Genomic DNA, 25203 nt, shown 5'->3' on the forward strand with positions numbered 1-25203 from the left:
CACACCCATCTCAGCGCACCTCGGTCTGCCAAACTACCAAACTGAGTGCGCCTCGGGTTGCGCTGCTCGAAACTAGCTCTGCGCGGGGTTCGCCACCCTGCGCTGCGCCGGGAAACTAGAGCCCCATGTGTCAGCCCTGAGATAGTCTGGACAAATGACACTTGGATTATATACTGCATCAGTTGTGTGAGAGTTTTTAAACATATAGTTTGATAGAGTTTTGCTGTTGTTGAATGCAGTCCCCCTCTATTCCGTTTTTAGATTCTTCGTTTAGTGTAGAGGTATGTGAGAAAAACAAGTTTTCTTCACAAATTCAACGTGACACGGGGTGAGTAACTGATTCACAAGTGGTTATTTTGTGGATGAAAGATTCCCTAAACAGACAGTTAGACTTACGTAGATGTTAGGTACACAGTTCATTTATTCATTCCTTTGTGTCACACACAAACAGTCCCTGAATTCAAGACAAATGGCTTTTTATGAACTTTGTTAAGTTTGTTTTGTGTCCTTTTTCTATAAAATACATGGTACTGTCATATACTTTCAATCTAAAAACGGTAAAAAACCCTGGTCTGTCTTACACTGTTGAACAACTGTTATCGAAGGAAGCAGCTTTCAATTGGTCAGCGCGCACTCTCTCTCTCTCTCTCACACACACACACACACACACACACACACACACACACTCTAACATACGCTCAAACACTCACCTGCTTTCTGAAGCCAGTACGAGAAAAAGAGCGACAACATTCACAGAACTACAATGGGTTACGTCATTCCCCTGTGTCTGTCTCTTTCTCACACACGCACACACATACGCACACACACACACTCACACCCAGTCAAACAGACACAGAGCCTAAGAGGAAACTCATTCTGTAAGTAAACCCAGGATCAGAGGACATTTGGGGCCAAGCTGTGCGTTTACAATTAAAGGTAAGCTACAGGTACTGTAGGGTGATGACCAGGACACTGGGTGGAGAAAGGACTCGCTACAGGAAGTGTTGGACATCAGGGTGGACTTTTGTTGTAGCACTAAATTCAAATTGAAATGATCATCACATTTGCTGTTGTTCGTGAGTCAGAGTAACATAAAAAAAACGATGTTCTAGACAAGAGGAACCCAACCTATGGAATAAGAGAATACACTCCAATAACAATTAACTTACAAGACTAGAATCTGAACATTATAAACACAGAGCAGCAAATGTGTCTTTGTCTTCATGTCCATCAAAAAAATCTACCATGTGTCAACCATGGTAAGTTACTATGCAGTTGAAGGAGTTGATGTGGTACACGTATTGTACAACCTGAACTCCATGTCTCTGGAGTCTGGTGTGTGTTCTGATACTCAAACTGGGCCAGCACTGTCTTTGTCTCTGTCTCCCAGTCACTCTCATCCGACAGACCCGGCGTGTGTACACAGTGCATATGTTTAGGGGCAGCAACCATGGGACCATCATCCTATATTGAATGTCAAGTGGTCTGTGGTGCCAATTACTGGTCAGTCTTAAATACAACCTAAACCCCTGCAGGGGTCCATGAACACAAAAAGAAGGGAGGTATAATATTTATGGTCCGATAAAGGCAGTCACATTAGGCTGACAGAGAAAATGCCCATTTCTTTTGCCTCCTCCGTTTCTCAGGGCCTGGTCCAGCCTCCGATACCTTTACAAAACATGTAAAACTAAAGCATAGGGACCCACTCCTCCACATTGGTCAGAAGAGATGCATGGTGGGAGTTTTTGAGGTTTCTGGCAGGGCTGGTTTGATGTGAGATAGGTGGTTGGGGTCCAGGTCTCTCAGGTGTCGACGACAGATCCGATGGGGTCCTGCGGGGGGATCTCCAGAGGGGACGAGCTATCGGGGGCTGTGGGGAGAGGGGAGTGGGCGACCCCTGGGCCGGAGTTACAGCCCACACAACCCTGTGAGACACAAAGACACATTAAACATGTGTTTAGGTGAGCACAAAGATGACTATGTTTTAGTTGAGTACATGTGTTTAATAGTGTTGAGGTCATATCTCAAAAAAAGTAATGCATTACTGTACTTACTGACTCCTTGTAGAAAGTAATTCATTACACTACTCCTTATATTACTTTTGCCTATTCTGCAACATCAACTAAGATGCACTGTCACGTAGCTAATCAGAAGTTAATGTAACGTTAAATCTTACATGTAAAGGATCAGGAGAATCAAGACGGCACTGCAGTAGGCTATAACTGTCTCAAAATAAAACTATATCAATATATAAAACATTATAAAAGAGGTTGGCCTTCCTAACACCATTACCATACAGACTTAAAAGGAAAAAAAAAACATTTTTAAATGGCATACGAACTGCATTTAACGGGTCAGACGCACTCACTGGAGTTTCTTGCTCAACAAATAATCACTTATAGTCGATTCATCCAGCTTATTTGACATGTTTATCACTGAAGAGCCTCTCCACGGGTGCACTAGACGGCGTCGGTTTTGTCAAACCGTTTGATGGCTTTTTTAAGACCTTACATAACGCAAATAATGACATAATTATTTAATAAGTAACTCTAATGTGATTACTGAATTTAGAAACAGTAACACCTTACATTAGTGCATTAGAGACAAATGTAATGTGATTAGAGTATTGCTTTACTTGGTTACACATTAACAACTGACACTGGTGAGCGGAGATCCCTACCTGTGTGTCTATCTCCTGCGGGAGAGTGTGCTGTTGGATCCAGGGATGGACCTCAGCCAGCTCCTCTCTCTGCTCCTGGCTGAACCAGGGCTGGAGAGGTTGGAGCACTCGAAGCTTCTCCCTGTCCTCTGCCAACACCTCGGTCTGGTCCCTATAGAGACAAGATACAAGGCAAGGACAAAGGGTTAAATGACATCCTACACATATAAAACAAAACTTTTTTTTTGGAAATTACACTCAAAAAAGTGAGACTGTCTTATGTTCAAGGATTAGACAATGTCATTACACAGTCAAATCAGTAGAGGGCGCCTGTACAGCTAAAACTCATCTTTGCCATGAGCAGCAGTAAAGACACAGTGATAGTTCAGAAAAATGACTTTCTCAGCAGTTTGCCATGTTTGAGAGGTTGCTATGATGCTAATGTTAGGATAAGGGGGAAATGGAGAGTCATCAAACAACTGTCAAGCAGCCGTACTGTGTCACAGAATGGCATTAAAGGCCAAAAGAAATGCCAAAGCGAATGCTGACATTTATTTCTGTACATCATGAGTAGAATGGAACCTGAAAGAGAGGTTTTATAAGTGTACCTGGTGTGGATTTGGTACGTCATCATGACACGCTCAGGCGTGTGCTGGACCATGCCCCACAGTGAGTTATCCACCCGATTGTCAAAGTTGTGTTGGTGCTCTGGCGGTGTCTCCTGGCTCTTACGGGCTTTGCGTGATGTGTCTGATGAATCGTTGCTGGCAAAATATTTGCTGCTGTTGCTGCTGCCTGTAAGCCAAGAAGAGCTCTTCATCAATCACTTCACCCTACTGGTAAATGAACCTGTTGTTCCTATGTCTAGTATTGTCCTCAACTGCTTTGTTTAACTGATTTACTTATTTGCAATGTGCAGTAAAATGTATTTAAATTGATCGTTAATTAATTTTCTGGAGATTGTTGTTAACTATGAACGTTTTTCACATTATTGCCAAAGGAACAGTGGTTGTTTTTGTGTCTACTGTATCTACTGTATGCGGGTGTGTTTTCCCTGTTACCTGTGTGTGAGGTGGAGGTTCCATTGGAGCCTGATCCAGAGCCAGATCCCAGGGAGCCTCCAGACTCCCCTGACCCAGACCCTGAGGCATTAGAGCCGGTGCCTGACCTGGCATCCTCCTGCAGCAACATGTCAAGCAGCTCACTGGATGTAGACTGGGCATCATGGTTCCCAGACTCACTGGGGTTATCACCCTGAGGGTAAAGGTTTAACACTTAGAACTATGCCAAGTACTTATGCTGTGATTACAAGAGGAGAGCGACTGTATGTACTGGGTATCAAGTTGTACTAGGCATGTATGACTGACCTGGTTGGCATGTTGTTCATGGAGGCTCTCTGCGTGGTTGTGCCCGGTGCTGCTCTGCCCTTCACTTGGCTTTGGCAGCTCCTCCTGCAACAAGTTCAGCTGCAGAGGAGAACTTGAGCGAGAACTGGAGAATAAAGCCCGAGGCCCAGCTGCCTCCTCCTCTTCCCCGACAGAGGAGCTGTCTCTGGGTGAGCAGAGCAGAGGGCCCATGCAGGTCTGAGCGAGGGGGTTAGGCTGGGCTTGGAACTGGGGCTGAGGGAATGGCACACTGCCAGGAGCAAAGCTTGTCATGGTGACAGGTGCCTGAGGCAGCATGGAGGGCGCGGACAGTGGGTAAATGGACGGGTAACCTGGAGTGAATGTTGGGTAGTTGGGCAGGATGACAGCCATGACCGGAGTCATGTAAGGGTTGATGCCCTGGGCTGTAGCCATGGGCTGCAGGTTGTGAAAGTTCTGGATATTGTGCAGATTCTGAAAGGGCTCCATCTGGATTGGCTGCATCCCTGGCAGGCTCTGAGCAGACTGCATGATGTTGAAGTTGTAGCTGAGCTGGGTTTGGTCAGGAGGCTGCAGTACCATGGGTGTTGGTCCAGGCAGCTGTTGTGGTCTGGGCGGTTGCTCCGGGCCAGGCTGTGATGCCATCATGGGGAAGAATGGCGCCTGGAGTGGAGATGTTTGGCTGAAGGGTGCCCCGATTTGGGGCTGGGAGGACTCTGAGGAGGGCCAGGAGGAGTCTGGGACACGGCGGGGAGGGCCAGCTGGGGAAGCGTAGCTGTCTGAGGAACCCTGGGGTTTGGGGCGCTTGTGTCTGGGCTTCCCTCTCCGAGAGCGGTTCAATCCACCAGCGCTCACTGGATGTAGGTAGTCGCCTGTGGTTAGATAGACACAGGTTACACAGTAAGTTTGATTGACGGTGGCCAGAGTGTCCCGTTAAAAATTATATTCAGTAATCAAAAAGAAAATACATACCTGGGTGGTGGGAATGAGCCATAGAGCTGTTGTCCAACTGCAGATATGAGCTGTAGGGGCTCTGGAGGATGCGATGGCGGAATCGATCCACGTACTCTTGCTCCTCCTTCTGGGTGTGAGCTGACAGCACCTCCTTGGTGAGCCCTACAAACCTTGGTTCCTCTGTGACTGGGCTTGGGGCGGGACGGACGGGGGTCGGAGCAGCATCAGCAGGCTCACTGCCCATTGGGGCGTCCTCCAGTGCCGTGGCCTCTGTGGTAGAACATTGAGGGAAAAAACATGTTCAGTAGTTTACAGGCATTTCTTCCCCCAGAATTCCTACACAAGAGTGATCCAAAGCTCTTAGAAATAAAATGAAACACCCATTTGCAGTTTATTAAAATGTAAAATTTACAGAACAGTTGAAAAAGAGCATCTGAGTGACCCTCATGATCTGACACAAAGATGTAAAGGTATGTTTATGTACCTGATTCAGGCTGTGGCACATGGACGATGGTGCTGCTGTACGAACACTGGCTGGTGACAGAGACTACACTCATGGCCTTAGTGGACATTGTGATGTCTGTCAGAGGTGCTCCAACAACTGCTGCTGCCGTCGGGGCCACTGACGCTGCACTGTCCAGCACCACTGGAAAGTGAGGAGAAGGAACAAGGTAGGAATATTACACAAGGAATATTACAAAACATTAAGTTAAGTGATTGTGTGATGCATGTGGTCTGTTTGTACCATCTGAGCTGGCCTGAGCTGTGTCGGTGGCTTCAGCAGGCTTGTCGTCTTCTGAGGTAGAGGATGAGGAAGAGGAGGTGTCCAGGGAATGAGAGTCACTCTTCCGTTTGAGGGCTGGGCCTGTACAACTCTCCAAATATCTGGAACACACAAACGCACACAGTTAACAGTCTGACAGGAATTGGGTGCTTTACCACATAATAAACTGAAATAGAGTTTACTGCTAACTGTCAGTTATTGACCACTGAGCCTGACATTGTGATTTAAAAGCAGATGCAACCACCACACACCTGATGATGTTGTCCACACAGTTGATCTGCTGATAGGATGGAATATGTGTTTGCTTCCTGCTTTCTTCATGATTTCTGACCTCAGGGTTGGAGACCACCGGCGGCATTCGTGCTGGGAGAATTAAGGGTCATTTCAGCAATATTAAAATATTTGCACACTTTACATCAATATATCTTTATGTATTTGTACTTGTGGCAGCATTACCTGCAGCTGGTTTGCCAAGAAGAGCAATTTTGTGGTTGGTACCCAGATAAGCCTGCTGGCCCCAACTCTTGACTCTGTTCACATCAGCACAGATCTGCTGTAAAGTCATCTGCAATAACACACACACAATGTATCAGCATGATTAAGCTTGGCAGCAGGGCTACCACTGGCTTCCTGGCTTGTGGTATCACTGTGATGTCTCACCGGCTCCCGGTGAGTGTCCTCCCACAGGTTTCCGTTGCTGTCACTTGAAGAAGCCACGCTGATGTAGTGCTCATGAGAGCCGTTGCTCCCCAAACTGCCGTAACCGCTGGAACCATTGTTATGAACCGGCTGTGAAAGAGAGACACAAAAAAATTGAGGAACTCTGACACACAGTTAGAAAGATAAACAAAAAATAAAGTAAGAGCTGTGTGTGTGTGTGTGTGTGTGTGTGTGTGTGTGTGTGTGTATGTGTGTGTGTGTGTGTGTGTGTGTGAGATGGTGAATGGCCACTTTTATTTGTTTTATGCTGTGCTAAATGTGATAAATATTTGAATGATAATTGTTATTTAGTGGTGAAATAATGACCTGCAGGAAGAGCTTGTAGATATTTGCTTGAAGATCTTTAATCTCTTCAAAGGCTACTGGGACATTGTCCTTTGACGGAGCAGCAAACACATCCTCATTCAGTGAACTCCTGGAGGCAAAAGACGACAGCACAGTGATGTCACTTCATTGAATGAGTCTCTTAGCAGCAACAGCACTTTCCCATAAAACAGGCAGATAACAAGACAGACAGTGCAAATACTAAACCCTCCACCTGAGCACACAGAAAGCACTGAAACTTTATTTGTGATTATAAAGCTTTGATATGGTTTAATTTTATACTGTCGCTACTTACGTCCTGACTTTATGCCGTCCAATGATGAAGGCCACCTTGCGGCTCCAAGGGTTGATGAAACTGGACCAGCTGGTGTCCAAGGTGATGTGGTCTCCATTCTGACAGCGCAGACGCATCGGAGAGTGCTCAAACGGAGACTGGCCCGCATACTTCAACACTACACATGCCACGAAGAGTTTGAGTGAAAAACAGAACAACAGGGGAGGGGTGACAATATAAGCCTAGTCCACACACAGCTCTTTATGTATGGACAGTTTCTTTCTTTTTTAGAGCAGAGGAGGCAAAAACCTAGTTTTCATAAGATAAGATAAAGGTGCATCTTATCTTATGAAAACTGGGTTTTTTGCCTCCTCTGCTCTAAAAAAGAAAGAAACTGTCCATACCTGCACTGTCATAAAAAACACCTCCGTCCAAATGATGACGCAAAAACACAGTTGCAGGGCTGTCAAGAGCATACTTAATCAAACAGCCAGCAATGTAAACTTATCCTAAAGCCACGCACAGAACAAGAAGTTAGCCTATCACAAGCCTACATAAACTACTACCAGAAGGAAACCTGGAGCAGTGACCTCTATAGTTCATTCTGACGCATCTGTTCCTTGATATAGTAGAACAGTAACATACATTTATGTGTAAACACGTAAAAAGTCCTGTTATTAATGTTAAAGCCAACACTACATCAACCATTGCACAACATGTTGCCTCATTTGTGAGGCCTCACAAAGGAGATAACGGCGTGCACACTGACATTGCAAGCTTAAAGCCCTGTTTTCCCTGTCAAGGGGAAAGGGTCTGTTTTCAATTACCTAAAATGCATTTCGCGTGTGAATGGAAAACCAAAATGCATAGAAATAGCTACATTTTCAAATATACTTGTGCACCTGTGGACTAGCTTGCATCACTGATGCAGTCGACAATAAACAACACTGTGTGAAACCTTGTGTGGATCCCACTTAAGGGAGCAACTAAGTACTTGCGTATTATTTTTTCCATAACTCAATTAATTGTAAAAGTGTGTTCACTGTCAAAATCAATGACAAATTGTCATCTCAATATACTAAAACAGTAAGGTCTATTTTTGGACTCTGTCCTTGAACACGTACCTTTTCGGTGCATAGACAGCATGAGGGGACGGTCATCTGGGTGAATGAAAGTCAACAACGACGTGCCAATCAGATCCTGGGGAAGGTATCCTAGCAACGGCACAGCCCTGTGGATTATGACCATCAAATTAGATTCATCAACACATTTCCATTTTTAAAGCTCAATGTGAAGTCTGATTGTACATGGTTATGTTTGTGTGTGCACCAACCTGTCATCCACCTCCAGGAACACACAGCCGGGTGAATGTGTGGTGGTGAAGATGCGCTTGTCCATGGGGATCCGAGGTGCTGCGTGAGTGGATAAGATCAATGTCAGGGATACGTGTTCAAAATCACAGTGTTAGGGCTTCAAAATAATCGCTGAGTGTGCTCCAGTGTAATAGCCTCAGATGTTCATCTGCCACCATGTAGTGTGAATTAAGGTCTCAGCCAATCAGGAAAGGACACCAATAATGGCTGTATCTTGTTTTCAGCTTCATGCTGTTCAGTGTAATTATTGTAGTTTCGTATAGGTGGAATAGTGGTTAACTGCATAATAAATATGATCATTAGTGCATGTTTTCCTACTTGTGCATGTTGCAACATCTGATTACATCTTCTTTTCTTACAGCTCTTATTGGACTGTCTGTGATGATTGCATAATTGCATCTCTGGGATGGGAATGGATAGGCACTAAGCAACAACGTTTACTATTCATCAGTAAAAGGCTGTGTGAGTTGTGTGCAGTTTGTGGTGCTAATAATTATACCTTCATATCCGGAGATGATGCGTTCAGCCAGCGCCAGGCAGCACGGCTCCTCCTCTTCCCCAGTGCTTCCTGTTCCCTGCACTGTCAGCAGGTAGGGTGTAACCCGAAATGGGTTGTAACGCATCTCACCCTCACGGTCCTTTCCGCCCCTAAAACATGGAATGATATTTTAATTTTGCTGTGAAGTAAACATAGGCCATTTTACTCATTTAATATTATACACTGGGGGGAAAAAAAAGCAGACTACAGTCAAATCTACATCTTTCTTCTACAAAACAAACATTTTACAACAATGTATGCTAACTTATTCTATATGTAGCTGTATGACTTACAAAGTCCTATGGGGTTGGCAGGATGTATGAGGAAATTAAAACATGACATTCCACTATGCTTTATTGATATCTAATGGTAGAGACTGGTGACTGTTGGTCATTTGAGATAATGTTCTTAAAAAGTTAGGTCTTTGAGAGAATGCACTATTTGTTTGTGGTGCTAAACCAAAGTTCATATAGTTCCAATGTTGAATACCTAAAGGCACAAATACAGCACACACACAGAGATCATCAGGACATGGTTGATTAATCTTAATTTAACCAACATATTCTGGCCATGTCAAACAAAAACATGCTCTGATGAAGGCCACCAGGCCAAGACGTCATCGTGGTTTGTTTGACATTTACAGAATATACTGGTGAAGCTGAGATTAGTCAACCCTGTACTGAAGATCTCTGTAGTAGTAGTAGTATCAAAAACTCTCCAGTCAAACACTACCTGCATTCAATCTTTTTTGACTCTCTGCAGGATCAACATACTGAACTACTGTATGCTGTTCACTGAGCCATTAGACGGTTCCTACATTTTACCACCGATTTTTAAAATGGCTAGACTCTTTCATTAAACCCATTAATAACTGATAACGTTAGCCATGTAATGCTAACAGTTAGCCCAGTCACTGTGTATGCGCAGATGAACTCACTGTCCTCACTCTCTGTCATTTGGTGAAGTAGAGTATAGCGTATGGACAGAGTTGGCAGTTTAGAGTGCCGAGATATCACCAAGACATTCAAGTATGGTTATACTACACACTACTCCATTCACATTATGGGAATTAAAATTCTCTTTTGGTATCGGTCTCACTTTAAGGGTACTGATATCCTAAGTTTTTTTTAAAACTGTATCCACTGTGCCGCTTTTTTACTTTTAGTTATTCATGACTGAACGATCTGAAAGAACCTGTGAGGTTCATATTTTGTGAACACCCAGATTTATGGGAGGCTGAGAAAAGGAAAGATCCTTAAGATACTAACCTGATTCTGCAGAAGAAAGACTTGACCTGGGTACAGTCAAACAGGACCCCCGCTGTCAAGACAAACAACAGAGAAAAGTGAGTTATCTGCAAGTTATTTACAGTTTTATACAAAACTAGAATAACCACCTCATGGCTGTACTGTATGCCTCTGCGTACTAGTCAGGTTGCAGTTACAGTTCACAGCCATGCCTGTGAAAACATGAGTGCTTCACACACAATCGGCACAGATCAGTGTGACCAATTTAGTATCTGACCAAATGTCTCCCCTTCTGTTCCTGATATGATGTTGAATAATCACCACAAGAGTGTTTTTACAGAACAATATGATGTCACAATAAAGTTTACTTTTGACCTTCTGGATATAAAATGTCATCACTTCATAATCATATGCTATCAGGTATTTGTGTGACATGTTTAGTGAGGTCACAGTGATCTTGACCTGTGACCACCAAATTCTAATCAGCTCATCTTTGACTGTAAGTTGATTTTTGTACCAAATGTGAAGTAATTCCCTCCAGGTGTTCTTGAGATATTGCCTCCACAAGTACGGGACAGATGAACTGACATATGTACGGACAACCCAAAGCATAATTCTCCTGGCCACGGCTGTGTAAGTATACATATACAGTAACATGTTCAAAATGTAATAAATGTGGTCCAAACATACCCGTATGCGAGTTGCTCCAAGGTGGCAGATGCGGCTGAGCCGTGTGCGAGTAGAAGACATTAACATCTTGGTGGTAGAGCAGCTCCACAAACTTGGCCGACTCCAGGAACTTCCTCTTGCAACACAGGATGCTGGGAGCCTGCTCCGACGCGTACAGCACGCGGCCGCTCGACAGAGAGAAAACCACCGCAAAGGAGTCCTACACACAGACACAGAGACGTACGCACGCACATGTGGAAACACACGCACACAAGCAAGCCAAGTCACAGACACACGCAAAAGCAGTAAACACACATACACTCACACACACGCCCTGGCGTGAGGCAAAAATAAACGTGCAAATAGGTATGCAATTGTGAGTGTGTTTGAGTGAGTGTGTTTATACCGTGTTTTTAAGGGTGTGTTCAGATGTGACTCTCTCCAGCTCCTCCAGGGTGCAAACAGTGGCATCTCTCCTCTCATCCTGGCCGTTTCGCATCAGCAGTTTGTAGTATTCGCTGTTGGCTACAGAGGACAACACAAACACACCGCTTTGAAACAACACCAAATGATACCAGGTTTGTTGGAGAAAAAACAAAACCATTTCAAAGCACAACACAGGTGTCCAGTTTACCTTGCACTTGTTTGACACAGTTGAGTGCGTACTGTAAGGCCTCCATAGTGCTGGCTTTGCTGCGACTGCGTTTGTCTGATGGAATCCTCTTCTTCATCTCAGCCACCGTGACCATCACCTCTCTGTGGGCCTGCCCTCTGCTACCATCTGTATTCTCACTGCTAACACACACATTCAGGTAGGTTAACTCAACAAAATGCAGTGGCATACAGAGAGCTTTTCAGCCATGATATTCAGAAACTAAAAGTTGGAGCAGATCACAAGTTCTCTGAGAGTTTGTTCCAGATATGTGATGCATTAAAACTGAATGCAGCTTCTGTTATAGTTTTGACTCTGGGTTCAGTAAGCGACTTGTCCTTGACGATCTGAAAGGTCTGGCCTTTTTATTATGATGCAGCAGATCAGAAATGTAGGAGAAAAAAAAGTTCCTCTTTGGCTTTCACACTTTAGTCTCAGGGCCCCAGGAAGTGCAACAGGCTGTGAAGCCCATTTTCGTAGTGGCCAAACACTACTGTCATGTGATGCCATGTAGTCGAAAAAGACTTTTCTCCATTCACGTACATGGCAAAAAGTCGTCTGTAAATCAGTGGGGAATTTTTTGTTAGAATGCCTCACCTGCAGCAAAATAACTCACTATCAGGTTTTGATAGATTCATTTCGGTAACATTTGGAAAGTCTATAGAAGCCACATGATAGAATCATTTCATCCTCATTCAAGTTAGTGGAGCGCTAAGCCGGAAGTAGCCGGCTCTGCTGGTAGAAGTCTTTGGCACACAGTGCAGAAGCAGTGCCAATCATACGGGTAATGTTACACCCAGCAGTCTAACTTTTGTGGCTTTGTGCACCACTTAGCAACTTTCATTGGCATGAGCATGGCACCACCTCCAATGCTGTATCCAGTTCTTTTTATACATCCATGTTTAGCCACGCTCATCTTGTCACATTTTCCTCACTTGCAAGCGTGCAGATTCTGACCAATCAGGTGCTGCCTAACGGTGAGAGCTCTGTCTGATTGGCCAGAGACTTAACAGCATATCATGTATCAGACAAAATAGCGCCTACAGATAGAACGTAATTTAATATGCTGTTACTATATTCAAAGTGCAATACTGCAGTCTAACGCAATATATTTATCCTGCAAGCTGATATGCTGATGAAAGAAAAAAAGAGTAAATTGCTAGGATGTAAACAAAAGCTGCTAAAGGTGTCAACATCTTCATAGGGACACAAGCTGACATTGGTGATAGTCACCGATGCAAGCGAGAGGCAACTGCTTTAGTATGCTGTGTTGCATCTTAAAACTTGTTTTGCAGCAACTCGGGTTACTGTGGTATGATGTAAACACACGCCAATGAGTCAAGGCACATGCAATTAGGCAAATACCTCTTGGTTGACGCTGAGGTGGATCCTGTCACACTACCAGGGCTGTGATTGGCCGAGGAAGAGAGGTCATGCGATCCGCTAGTCATCTCTTCATCTTCCTGCCCCACTTCTCCACCAGAAGCTCCATTTTCCTCCCCCCTGAGGCGCTCTGACTGTTCCTCTCCGTCCTGCTGTCCTGACGACATCCTCGTCTCCTTTTCTCCTCCTCCTCCTCCTGTGGCTGACAGTGATGCAGGCTCCTCCCCATCTGGACCACTGTCACCTCCAGGCATCGCCACGCTTTGGTCACACATCAATAATAATTTGTCCAGTTACAGTGGTCAGTAGGAGTCTTTATGTGCTCAATCAGGGGAATGGGTTCCATGTGGTGACAATAAATTAGTGTTCATTCAATCAGTGCTGAAAGTAGGATGTGAGGATCTTTCTTAAGCACTGTAAGATAAAGGAAATAAAGAGAGATGATGACAAACAGCATCAAAACAAAAGGTTCACAGGATTGAATTCACAACATGGAACAAATAACTAATGTTATATGTGACAGAAAAAAATAATGTGTGGAACTTCATTAAAAGACATTTTCAAAAATTCCTGTTTTAATGTTAAAAAAAAGACCTGTAAGAAAAAGACAAGGATGCTAGAGCCTCAGGGTTTGTGAGGTAAAAAGTGTTATAGCACAGATTGCATGTTTATAGCAGTGTCTTCCATTTTCTCACATTTGAAGGTGTGAGAAGGCTGGTTTGTTTAACAGGCAGTGACCAGAGTGTGACTGTGAGGAAACAGAAACCAGAAACACTAACACCTGGGGGGCAGGTATGACAAGTGCATTCGTCCAGAACCATTTGGTAGAGGCCGTTTGGTTCAGTATGCTACATCCTCAGTTATCCACGCACCTTGATCCAAAACAATTACTGTCAAAATAGTATTCTTATGTCTACTACTCGCACGTTCAGAACGGAAATTCAGGAGTGCGAGTTTTACCCTCAAAGTTTTGGCAGTGTCAACTGTAGCTTGCTACTCAGCTTAGCCCAAGTAGCTGGGTTGGTCAGGCTGAATGATTTATGTCAAACTGTATGCCAACATTGCTCAACTGAAGTCACATATATGTATGAAAACATTTCAAACGTTGCATTTACGATGCCATCCCCTGACAAATTGGTTATCATTTTAGTGGACTAGAGCAGGATGGGAAACATTGCTATTCAGTTTTTAAATATTTCAACTTCTTGCCAACCTCCTGGATGGACTTTACAAACAGATGTAACATAGCTCCTTGATACCGGGAAAAACAAGGCAAATTGGACCATTACTGGACGTTACTAGAAAAATAACTTGAATTAATAAACACAAAATTATCTTATTTAATATATTTCATTCCGTTCCTTGTAAACAATACGGCATCACCATCACAACAAATCATCATGCATGTTTCATTTTACTGTCCGGCCATTCTGTAGGACTGTGTGTTTTTCACATGGTTTTTCACATGGTGACTTGGTCATTACCTCCCCTACTGGGGAGGTAATGACCAAGTCACTACACCTGCAGAGCAACCTGCTCAAACCCCTGCAGACACATTATGCTTCTTTTGTACTATGACACTGTAAAATGTTCCTCATTATCCCTTTAAAAGTGATAATCAGTGATCATTGTGTCAGTAGGTTTAACAGGTTGTTTTGCAGCTGTGAATGGTAACAGATGATTGCATTCTATTTAGGTGTGCTAGCATCAGGATGGCTTTAACTGGGACACTGCAGCGCAACTGTAATTAGTTACACCTGTGCATTTCCTGCTACAACTTATCAAAAAGTCTGCCATTTAAAATGTGTGCAAGCAAAACAAGTCTGATATGGCAAAAGCTCCAAATGTAAAAGCAAAAAACAAAAACGTAGAACCTCATATGAACAACTGAAATTGTCTGTGCTGTGCTGTAATATTATGTTTTTCATTTCTAAAATGTGAACAAACACAATCTGCCTTGTTATCTAATACTATTGTACTATCTGACTGTCAAACTGACTCACTGCTTTCTGACTCATCAGCTACGATTCACACATATGAGCACATTTCATCCATCAATACTGCCAGCACCAGGTACAACCCAGCCAGAGCCAGCCTTTGCACACCACCAATAACACAATAATAATGTGATACTCCGCAGAATAATAGCCGAGAAATTTTCTTCCATCTCGCCTCCAAACCAAATGCAGCTCAAATCCTCTGCAGACACTCAGAAGTGACATCTTATTTAATGTTTACAGACAGAGTGACCCATCCCACATGGGTTTAAATTCACTGTATTTATAATTCAAAATAATTGGTTTTATGATGTATCTCTTCAGAAAGCAAACATAACATAATGAAACATTACAGAGAAAACAAAGGCAAACCATTTGCCTTCTCTAGCCTGCCTTTTTTTTCTGATCTTTTTTGGCCATCCAAATATCAGTTACAAAAAATAAACAAAAGCTGCTGTTACTATCACAAACACAGCAGTGAGTCAAGATAAGTGAAACACAGACAAAGAGGGAGACACACTGAGAGATTAAAAAGACGAGCCAGTGAAAATATCCTGCGTCATTCAACAGGTCGTCACTGCAGGATTACATAACCAGCTTGCTCAATTCAGAGCATATAAACCATCCTCCTATTACTTGAGACATTACATATATTGGTGCTGTGTGCGTAAAACACAAAGACGCAACCCCGTGATCAACAAACCCGTAAATAATGCCCTGGCCTTAATTTTACAGCACATTAACAGACTTGATAAGGCCATGGTCAAGGTGCAGAGGCAGGTTAGTAACTTGTCCTTTTCTCACCCACTTCTCAGGGGGGAAAAGCGTGAGTTTGACTTCTTGTTCAAAGCACACTGCAATCTAACAACTTCAGTTAAGTTGCACCACAAAAAAATGGTGACTGGAACATACTATCATTCCAGATTGACTGACCAGTCATTTACTATGATGATCGAAAAATAAATAAAAAAATATGAATGTTTCTTGACACTGTTAGGGATTTGTATATGTCAATAATGCTTGTAGACATAGGAGTAATATTCATACTTAAAAGTTGAGAGACAAAAGATTTGCACAAAGGTAAACTGTTAAATTGCTTTTCATCTTATATGGCTAAAACAAAAACAACATTTATGAATGGAACTTTAAAGTTTAACAAAAAGTTAAACTTTAAATAGGACAGGACTGCACATTACTCTGCTTTTAAGAGTAGAGCTTCGATTGACCTATTGGGGGGTAAATAAGGCACTTCAGGCCAAGTGGGAATTGCAACATCTACTACTGCTACACTGAAATTCCAGGTCAAAGAGCCATATGCCATGCAGTGTTTGTGCTCAAGTCAACTGAATTGTGTCTCCTAACTGTCCTCTGTCTGTCTCTATTTTTTTTTTAAATGTTTGTTTGATAGCTTAATATGTATTTTTTGGAAACTGTCAACTTTCACTGCATATGGATGCGACAACGTAGAGGAAAAAACTCCCCCAAAAGCTTCTCAGACATACTCAAATCATCAAAATGATCTGAACCATCTCTGGTGGAATAAAACCAGGCTGGGCTGAGCCATACTTACATGTATTAACACAACACCAATGCACACAAAATTCCTGCAAACACAGAAGTAAAAGCCTAGCGAGATATACATCCCAGGCCAACAACAATTGCTAATGATTTCATAGTACTATAAAATGGTATTTGCAGACTGGCAAAATGTAAATGTGGTCTGTCTACACCTCAATGTTTCCATTTATTTCTTAAGGGAAAATGCCATACATGGGTGAAAATGACTGACCTCTGACAGCAAGTTAAATATTTATGGGCTGAGGTACATACAGCCAGAAGTAGTATAGTGAGCCTGTAAGTGCACCTAAATATAGGTCACCTTAAGAAGCCAGGATTATCACTTCAATAAAGTAAGCATACACAAATACACCTGGTATGAAAGAGGATTTAAAGTCATCCCTCATATCTATTTTACATGCCTTCATCCACGAGACAAAAGGAACTTTTCAGACCTCGACCACAGCCCCTCAACCTGTTCCTATTCAAAACAAACCTGACACTCATTTGACGGCTCACCACCCCCTCCCAGTATGAACCCAGTAACCTCAATAAACCCAGTAACCACCACTAGCGTTGCCTGTATATCTTAAGGAGATCCTGGCAGCCACTGCTCCACTAAAACTAAAGCACAGCCATTATAACATAATTAAAATGACATTATTGTGTATATTGCCACACAGCTGACCAGCTACAAATGGCAATTAGCGACAAATAATAATATAAATACAGAATATGAACATTAGTAAATGCTGGTACTGGCAGGACTGTAAATAAGCTCAGTTATTACTATGTAATGCGGTCTGATAGCTAGCCGGTGTGTTAGCTAATATGATAACACTTGTTATTCATGCAAAGTAAGCGTGTCAGAGCAACATTAGTTACAATCTAATAGTGGCTCTCTAAGCGCCACTGCAGCCCCTTGACTTACAGTGTGGCAGACATGTTATTTAGCACACAGTTACATATTAGCCATACACACTACTGACCACCGCTTGCAGCCAACGCATTGTTCACTGTCTGGAGATGTTAGTATCCTGGAACTACACAATACACGCTCACAAGAGTATACTGGGACTAAAGAACACAAGACAACAATTACATTTCATGTGTTTACATCCTCTGTTCTCTGTAGTTGGTGCCGTGGGCGAGGTGGCTAACGTTAGCTTAGCTTGTTTAGCCAACTCGCTACCGACACCTTCTTCGGTCCTTTGCTAAAATATTTACCTTTTCGACTCCAGGTGTGTGTCCGCTTCAATATCCGACAAATATCATTCTATGAAATTGATAAGCCGTATAATAAGTACATATATTTCTTAAAATTATGTCCCGGGTAGTAACAGCTAAGCCGTCATCTGTTCCGAAGCGCTTGACACATTTCTGCAACGTGAAGCGGCCGCAATTAACCCCGCCCACTTCGCAATGATTGGACAGACGAAAATTGCATCTGTCGTGTCATTGGTCAGGAGACCTGGCAGTGGGCGTGGAAAACATAGCGGTTTGTCATGGCTTGCTGGTGGTTCACGTGGATCCCCATGTTACACAACAGAGAGACAACAAGCCCGCTGTGGGCCGTGCAAGCAGACTCACTATAAACCCGCTGCATCAGACCCTATACTACTGAATGAATGAACAGAGCCGCTATGAGGTTCGGCTGATGCACGTCACACATCTTGATACCTTTGATAAAAACATAATAAAAAATTGACATAATGATTGTTGAATGTAATGGCAAGAATCACAAGAAAATGGGCAAAATTGATGATTGGTTTAATTGTAGTGGTTTGTGGTTATTTGCCTTGGCCTTTGGTAAATATTGTTGGATTTTTTAGGACTGGTCAGTTAAAAAAATGATTAAAAATGCAACCTGTGAATCTGACAACAGTATGATACAGTGATGTCTGTTGTACATTTGGATTACTGACTGGACAAAAGCATGTATCTGCCCCAGTGCCTCAGACCCTCAGGGGGTCAAAAGGCTCAAGGCTCATCATGTGATATTTGTAGTAGTAAGATTAATTTCAATAAGGATCAGTTGAGGCCCACAGCTTATTTTTGCCCCAGGCTCACCTGGAGGGCCAACCCAGTCTTGATGGCAGTAATCTGCACAAATACTTTTTGAGTTATATTACATGTAAAAATAATAGTGACAAAAGCAGAGTTATGAAAAGGAATCAGTTAATCTCATGGGGCTGGCTAATATACGGTTTAAAGCTCTTGGGAGAAAGCTAATGAGGTAAACAGGTGGTGCTGGTAATAATAGACCACAACCCCCTTTTTCTATGGAAAGTTCTCAGTAATGATGTAACAACACATGACAATTGTTCTTATAATATTTCTGGTGTCAGTGACAGTGAGATGCTCAGCAGTGTGGATGATCTTTGATTTAGTGAGGAGGTATATATCTTGGTTGTATCCTGCTCCTACAGAGGAATGACGGACAATATAGCCATCTACAAAGGGTGGAAGAAACTGTGAGACAGCAAGCTGGCAAGCTGCTTCTTAGAAGAGTCACAAAAAACACTGATGAAGCTTTGTTAAGTTAAATCGTTTTTATTCAAGCAAAAGGCATTAAACGGCCAAAGAGTAGAATTGCACTTATTTCCAAATGCATCCCCAGTGGGCAGACATAAGCATGGGCTGGAAGTCACTGGGTCTTAAAGAGGATGATGACAACTCCATATCTGTGATACAAGCCTGGTCTGCGAAAGCATTCCCAGTGGTCTTTGAAGATATTTAACAATTTCCTTACTGACTACAGTCTGGCTAAAACTAAAACTGTCTAAAGAGCCCATCCTTATATTAGTGTTCATTTTAATAACCTTTGTATCACGCATACACTGTAAAGGCCAAATAATTGTTTCTGTCTTATAAACTACTGAAAAATGCAATTGCAGAAATGAAATTCCAAGCAGAGTGAAATCAATATACAAAGTAATCCCAAATTGTTTATCTCATTAAAATACATTTATTTTAATAGGATGGAGGCAACAGCAGGGAATGCAATCATCCAGTGTTGGTATACAACACTGTCATTTCCCAGCAAGTCATTTCTCTACACTCAAACACTCATATTGCTCAGCAGCAGCAGCAGCAGCGAGCCCCTACACAAAAAATGCTTTACAGTCTCCTTAAGGTTAGTTCTACATATAATAGATTGCAAAAAAAGCTACAGTTAGAAGCATAATAAAACTACAATATCACACATGTGAAGTACTTTGCATTGATGAGGTGGGATAAATGCCAGTGTGACTAAACAAAAGATTTGTATTACAGGTTAATACGTTCAGTTGACTAAGCAAGAAGCACAGTATTTGTTTGGACAGTTCAGAAGGCACTACTCTTTTACTGGCTGGTATATATGATCAATAAGGCCTGGCTGTATTTTGGCTGTTCTCCACTGGAGAAACCTATTAAGGCATCTGTATGAACATTTTCTTACTTTTGTGAGCTCAAATATATAAAACAAAGGCAAACGTCCTGGCACGAGCACCAGATTGAGACAATTCGCCACTCTAAACCCAGTGTAGCACTTCTTTAAAAAACTTGGTGGCAGTTTCTCTAGCCTCGCCTAGCTGTGAGGCTGTATGTCTAAGCATAAAGCCACTTACCAAAATACAAGCTCATACTAGTTTCTACTGTAACTAAGCCCTACCTGCAAAGGAAGATGGACATGGTCAGGTATGATCTGGTGGTTCAACAGTGAGTTACTGGTTAGCTTGTTTGTTGGGTGACCAATGACATTGTTCTTTATTTAATCCAAAATCAACTGTCTAACATGGAGACCTCACTTAGCACTGAACAATGTGCATAAATAAAACAAGGCATCAGATCCCACCATTACCTGGTCAACTGTAGCCATTCATAAAATGACAGTCCAGCAATTTTTTTGAAAGAAATTAGGAGAAAAATCAAAATATAGTCATCTGACAGAACAAATGTAATTATGCTAAAAAGAAGCATCTTCAATAATCTCTACAAACACATATCTACATATGTATGCAGATATCTGTAGGGAACAGTACAAGATTTTGGTATCAGAAGCGTTCTGGTTTGTAGTCTGAGTAGTATTGACCAGTCCTGTTTGAGCAGGCTTTGGTTGCCTACAGGTAAGCTGTGTGGAGAACAAAAGAGGCGGAATGCATTTGCCGAAATGCAATCTTAAAACCCACTGGCTAACGTCTGACGACACTTTAGCTTTTTTTCCTAATTTATCTGCTTTCATATACAGATATCTGTTTATAGAGATCAGCAGAAATGTTGTCTGGACCTGTCTGGAGCTGCTAATCAAACTGTACACAATGACCAGCACACAAGAGAGGAGGTCTTGGCCCAGATCGCCACTGGATGCACTGGATCTCCCAAAATATTGGCTGTTATCCCCAAAGGCTATATTGTCATCAGACGGTAGGTGACGAGTTCAGAGATTGTCTCTTCAGTGATATGCAGGGTTATTGTTACAATCTGGATAAACACAGAATAGCACGTCCTTAAAGGCACTTCTCTTAGCCTGGCACACAAAATCAATGGCTATTAATAAAACATAAAAAAAAGTAAATATTATCTGAGGAGAGTTTACAACAACATTCTTCACTTCTAGTCCTGAGGTTGGAGTATATGTGTGTGTGCTTTGATTTCTTAATAGGTTGTGTTTGACTTTAATAATCAACGTTTCTCTTTTCTTTGGCAAGTGGCATGGAACGACAAGTTTAAAGACGTCTGGTATGGTATAGTAATGCAGTGTAAAACAGGTATCATGACAATCCTTTACTCAGGCACATGCACAAGCACACACACACGTACACACACACGGCAAACAGGACAAGGAATGAAGACCTCCTGCCAAGGAGAAAAAATGTGTGGAGCTCAGTAGCCAGTAATCACATGAGGTCTTCTTTGAGACATTAATTATGTACGTTGCTCCTCTCCTTTTCTTCATTTTGTCCTCCACCCCTCCTCGTCCTGTTGCTTTTTTAGGAGTAACTCCAAACTGTGAATGAAGTAGGTAAGAACTTTTTAGATGAAAGACTTCTATGAATTAGCTTTACCAAGCAATTTCAGTAAATGCACTAACTTACAACAGTATCTCTAATTAAAACATACTATATATTCACATGCAGTTTGTAGATATCAACAATCCAGATATATATTATTATAATTACACTTTATATTAGGTGTCATGAGCAGTAACTCATTTAAAATCATAGACACTGTCGACACTGTGAATGACGAGCGTCTCTAAGCCCAGGCTTGATACTCACTAACAATGATGAGGATGATGATCACTATGACAGCTATCAGGATGGCCCACATCTGTAAGGAGTAAAGATAAAGTGAATCAGTGCCACACACGTTACTTGGAATTAAGATGTCTGTTTAGTAACAGAAACGTCCACTATCACTGGTTAGACTTTTTGTTTACAATATAACTACTTTATGTCTGTTTTTGTGTTCATTGTAGATCAGTTAGTGTTATTCTCATGCACAGTGGGAAAATGGATGTGTTTTCTGGACCAATCTGTGTGAAGGCACCTTGCAGTTCTTCCACCAGTACTTCCTTTTCAGCTTTGCAGCGCTGGTCTCGAACTGGGAGGCTCCAGCCTGCAGTGCGTCTGCTCTGTCATCCAGTTCAGACAGCTTCTGGTCACGTTCCAGCACCTTGTCCACATTTACACGCATAATATCCACCACCTACTCACACACACATTAACACACACACAAACAAGAATAAAACACTTGGTTTAACATCAGTCTTGTTCAAGTGACTGTCCCCTGGTGTCCTGGATCTGAATGTTTGGCTAATCCAGACTAAACCTCATTAAAGATCAACCTCACACTGCTATAAAGCAGAGCTACATTTTCAAAATACACACATATTATTCTTATGGTCTAAGAGAGTCCAAGAAATGTAAGTAAAAATGTAAAACTCTCTCCCAAATCCCAAATCCCAAAACTAGAGTGCTAAAACTCAAATTACTGATGTCAAAGGGTATAAAATTAAGAGGTGCTCCATAGATAATGAATTGGGGAAGATATTATAGATGACACTGAGAGCACCGGGGGGAGTGTTCTGAGTATATGGATATATTTCTGTTTCAGAACTGAGCTCATTTGGACATAAAAAAGACCCTAACATTCTATGGGTCCACAAAATCAGGCTTTCATTCACTGTCTCTGGAGCAGCTCCAGACTTTACACCCTATGACATCACCATGTTGAGACTTGCGTCACTGTTTTCTGGCTCTGAGAGAGATAGAGTAGCTCATATTAACTAATATTGATTGAACTTTCCTAGACCATGGAACAAACATAGTGAAATTGTTCTTTTAAGTGATGCTCTCCTTTAATTAGTTATTTTATTAGGTATTTTAGAATTAACAGATTGGAAATATAACCATACTGTTGATACAGAATGATGGCATCAATGCCGTAAGAGCTGACTGAGTAACCTCTAACAACAATCGAGAGATCACACCTTACTTTGTAAAAAAAAAAAAAAAAAAAGGTAATGCATGCTTCTGCTAAACTACAGAGTTCACCTAGAATCAGAGAGACATGCGTGTGCACACACGTGGTATCACAGACTACACATAACCCATATGTTCCACTGATCCACAAACCCCAGAATTGCCCCTCCTCTCAGAGAGAGCGGCAGGGTGGAGACAGAGAAATGTGTAGCAGGTCTTACATAACCATGGAGGCAGCGATTATATAAACCTCTGGCAGCCAATTGGAGGCTGTGTGTGACATGCTACGGTTAAAGTTCTGTGTAGGAGGGGCTAACCTCAAGAGGGTCACAAGTGAGAAAGAGAACAGTAATGAAGATTAAGAACTAAACATTTAGAGGAGTGAGACTTAGCAGCCATTTTTTCCTGGTAGCCTTACTGACATGGTTTTGAATATAATTTTCCTCTGGCATGTGAACTGACATGTGCAGGTAGACTGCTACTGATTACATATGGCAGTGATTCATGACACTGCTGCCAAGGGTTATGTAAGTCTTTGCTCCAAACGTACATTAAGGAAGAAGGAAGTGACAGAGTGGCTGACGACGGAGAGAGGGAGGGGGGCGACTAGAGTTAAATAACCTGAGCAGGCTAGGTGAGAAGATTGGCACACAAGATAAAATTGCCTCTGAGTTTGTCTACTGACGTAAATAACATGTGAATGGCTTTGACATTTAAACATTTAATGGTCTACATGAAAGCTTTCATTGAAAATTATAGACAGAAATCAAGAATTTGTGTACTAATGGTAGAACATACATAAACTGAGATTATAAATGTATTTTTTTGGGGATTATCATCACTAGCAAGCAGTGGGAAAATATAAGTCTGGGGCTTTAAGTGGATCTTGTAGGCCAGTCATCAGTGATCATACCTCATCCACCTGGGCCTGGGTCTGCTGCAAGCGCCTGTTGCCTGACGCTGCGCCAGAACCTTCCGGACCGCCTGTTGACCTGGTGAAATGATGACAATTACATGCAGATATTAGCCTTCTGTGAGATTTCATTAAGAAATACTTTGCATACTACTTCATTGAATCTGCAAATGAACTGTTAAGACACATGTGACTAATAACAGCTGGTGTTGAGAGGAAGCCTAACCAAAATCAGTTTTTGTCACACTTTTGTCTATTCAGAAGCTGTATAATTCCTGAATCAAGTTCAAAGCCATTGGAAATATTGTGAATGTAGTAAATGAATGAGCTGGTGATTGCAGTCCTATGCCTGTAAAAGTTAATCTGAAAAAAAACCCCAAAAACAAACAAACAAAAATAAAACATTGCAGCTCACAATACAGTCTAATATGTAACCCGCTGCGATGCGGGTAAATGTTTGCTACACAGCACAAGGAGGAGGGCCAGGCAATTACATAACAAGTTGAATATGATATGTTTAAACTCTGTCACTGATATTGTAGACTTACATCAAGTGGCCATATAACTGACATGACCTATTCCTGCTGGGCATTATCTGTTAAAGTTTGGGAAGGGGAAGAGGTGAGCCATTCTAGCCATGTCTTTAATGTGAATATTGATATTGCACTCATGCTCTATGTTGTCCCTCTGCCAATAACTGCAAACATTAAGCAAATTGGTGTGTTTTAACTTGCTTTAGTGATTCATCATGTCTGTCTGGTGGCTGGAGTGTGATACAGAAAAAAAAATCATTTGAGAACTGAGGGTGGATAATATGAGAAGGGAGATTAATTTGTAAAGCGAGACTACAGCAGAAATACATTGAAAAAAATAACAACTGTGCAATATTGACATGACATGCATCCAGCCCATCTCAAACTACAAGCATGCCTCTGAATTTTTGTTTTTATATCATCTGAAGCTTGCCGTTTCATTATCTTTCAACAACTTGAGGAGATTGTTTCTAAATATGGACACAAATATAAACCATGGAAACAGGAACAAGGAAATGATCTGTTTACTTTAACTATTTATTTATGGTTTTTAGATGTGCTTTGCATCCTTGTCCCTGCAGCCCTTTCTACAGTGGCTAGCCGCTGCCCCCCTCTGACTTGAGGCAGCATTGCTCTGCAATGACCACACGTTTCCTAAGAAAGATAAAAGATGAGTGAAAGTGGGAGGATGGGTTGAAGGCCTTTACAGCAAACTGTAGGGATTATTATGCAGGATTTATCATGACTCAGTACAAGAGACCAGTGTGGCAGTTTACACCATGTGCTCAGACTCAG

General features: G+C 42.1%; 2 protein-coding genes across 3 annotated transcripts in view; both read right to left on the bottom strand.

Moving 5' to 3' along the window:
• Positions 1–397: 397 nt before the first annotated feature.
• On the bottom strand, positions 398–17876 carry per3 (period circadian clock 3). The gene is made up of 22 exons (XM_050037878.1): positions 17723–17876; positions 12924–13355; positions 11541–11701; positions 11313–11431; positions 10928–11126; positions 10259–10310; positions 8952–9100; positions 8413–8491; positions 8204–8310; positions 7101–7257; positions 6788–6896; positions 6422–6550; positions 6218–6326; positions 6013–6124; positions 5723–5862; positions 5462–5623; positions 4996–5247; positions 4027–4895; positions 3721–3913; positions 3268–3454; positions 2681–2831; positions 398–1925 (listed from the first exon to the last, which is right to left on the bottom strand). Exons 2-22 carry the CDS (start codon positions 13214–13216, stop codon positions 1803–1805), a joined length of 3852 nt encoding a protein of 1283 aa, XP_049893835.1. The 5' UTR covers positions 13217–13355; positions 17723–17876; the 3' UTR covers positions 398–1802.
• Positions 17877–19028: 1152 nt separating this feature from the next.
• The window catches only part of vamp3 (vesicle-associated membrane protein 3 (cellubrevin)), an 81807-nt gene continuing 75632 nt past the window's right edge, over positions 19029–25203 (bottom strand). For both annotated transcript variants that reach the window (XM_050039025.1, XM_050039024.1), the window contains exons 2-5: positions 23876–23954; positions 22028–22186; positions 21757–21808; positions 19029–21485 (exon numbers count right to left, since the gene is read on the bottom strand). In XM_050039025.1, the coding sequence (XP_049894982.1) occupies positions 21469–21485; positions 21757–21808; positions 22028–22186; positions 23876–23954 (307 nt within the window). In that variant the 3' untranslated portion in view covers positions 19029–21468. The remainder of the gene's footprint in view (positions 21486–21756; positions 21809–22027; positions 22187–23875; positions 23955–25203) is intronic.

This window comes from Epinephelus moara, chromosome 24 (assembly GCF_006386435.1).
Source record: "Epinephelus moara isolate mb chromosome 24, YSFRI_EMoa_1.0, whole genome shotgun sequence".
NCBI classification, from domain to species: domain Eukaryota; kingdom Metazoa; phylum Chordata; class Actinopteri; order Perciformes; family Serranidae; genus Epinephelus; species Epinephelus moara.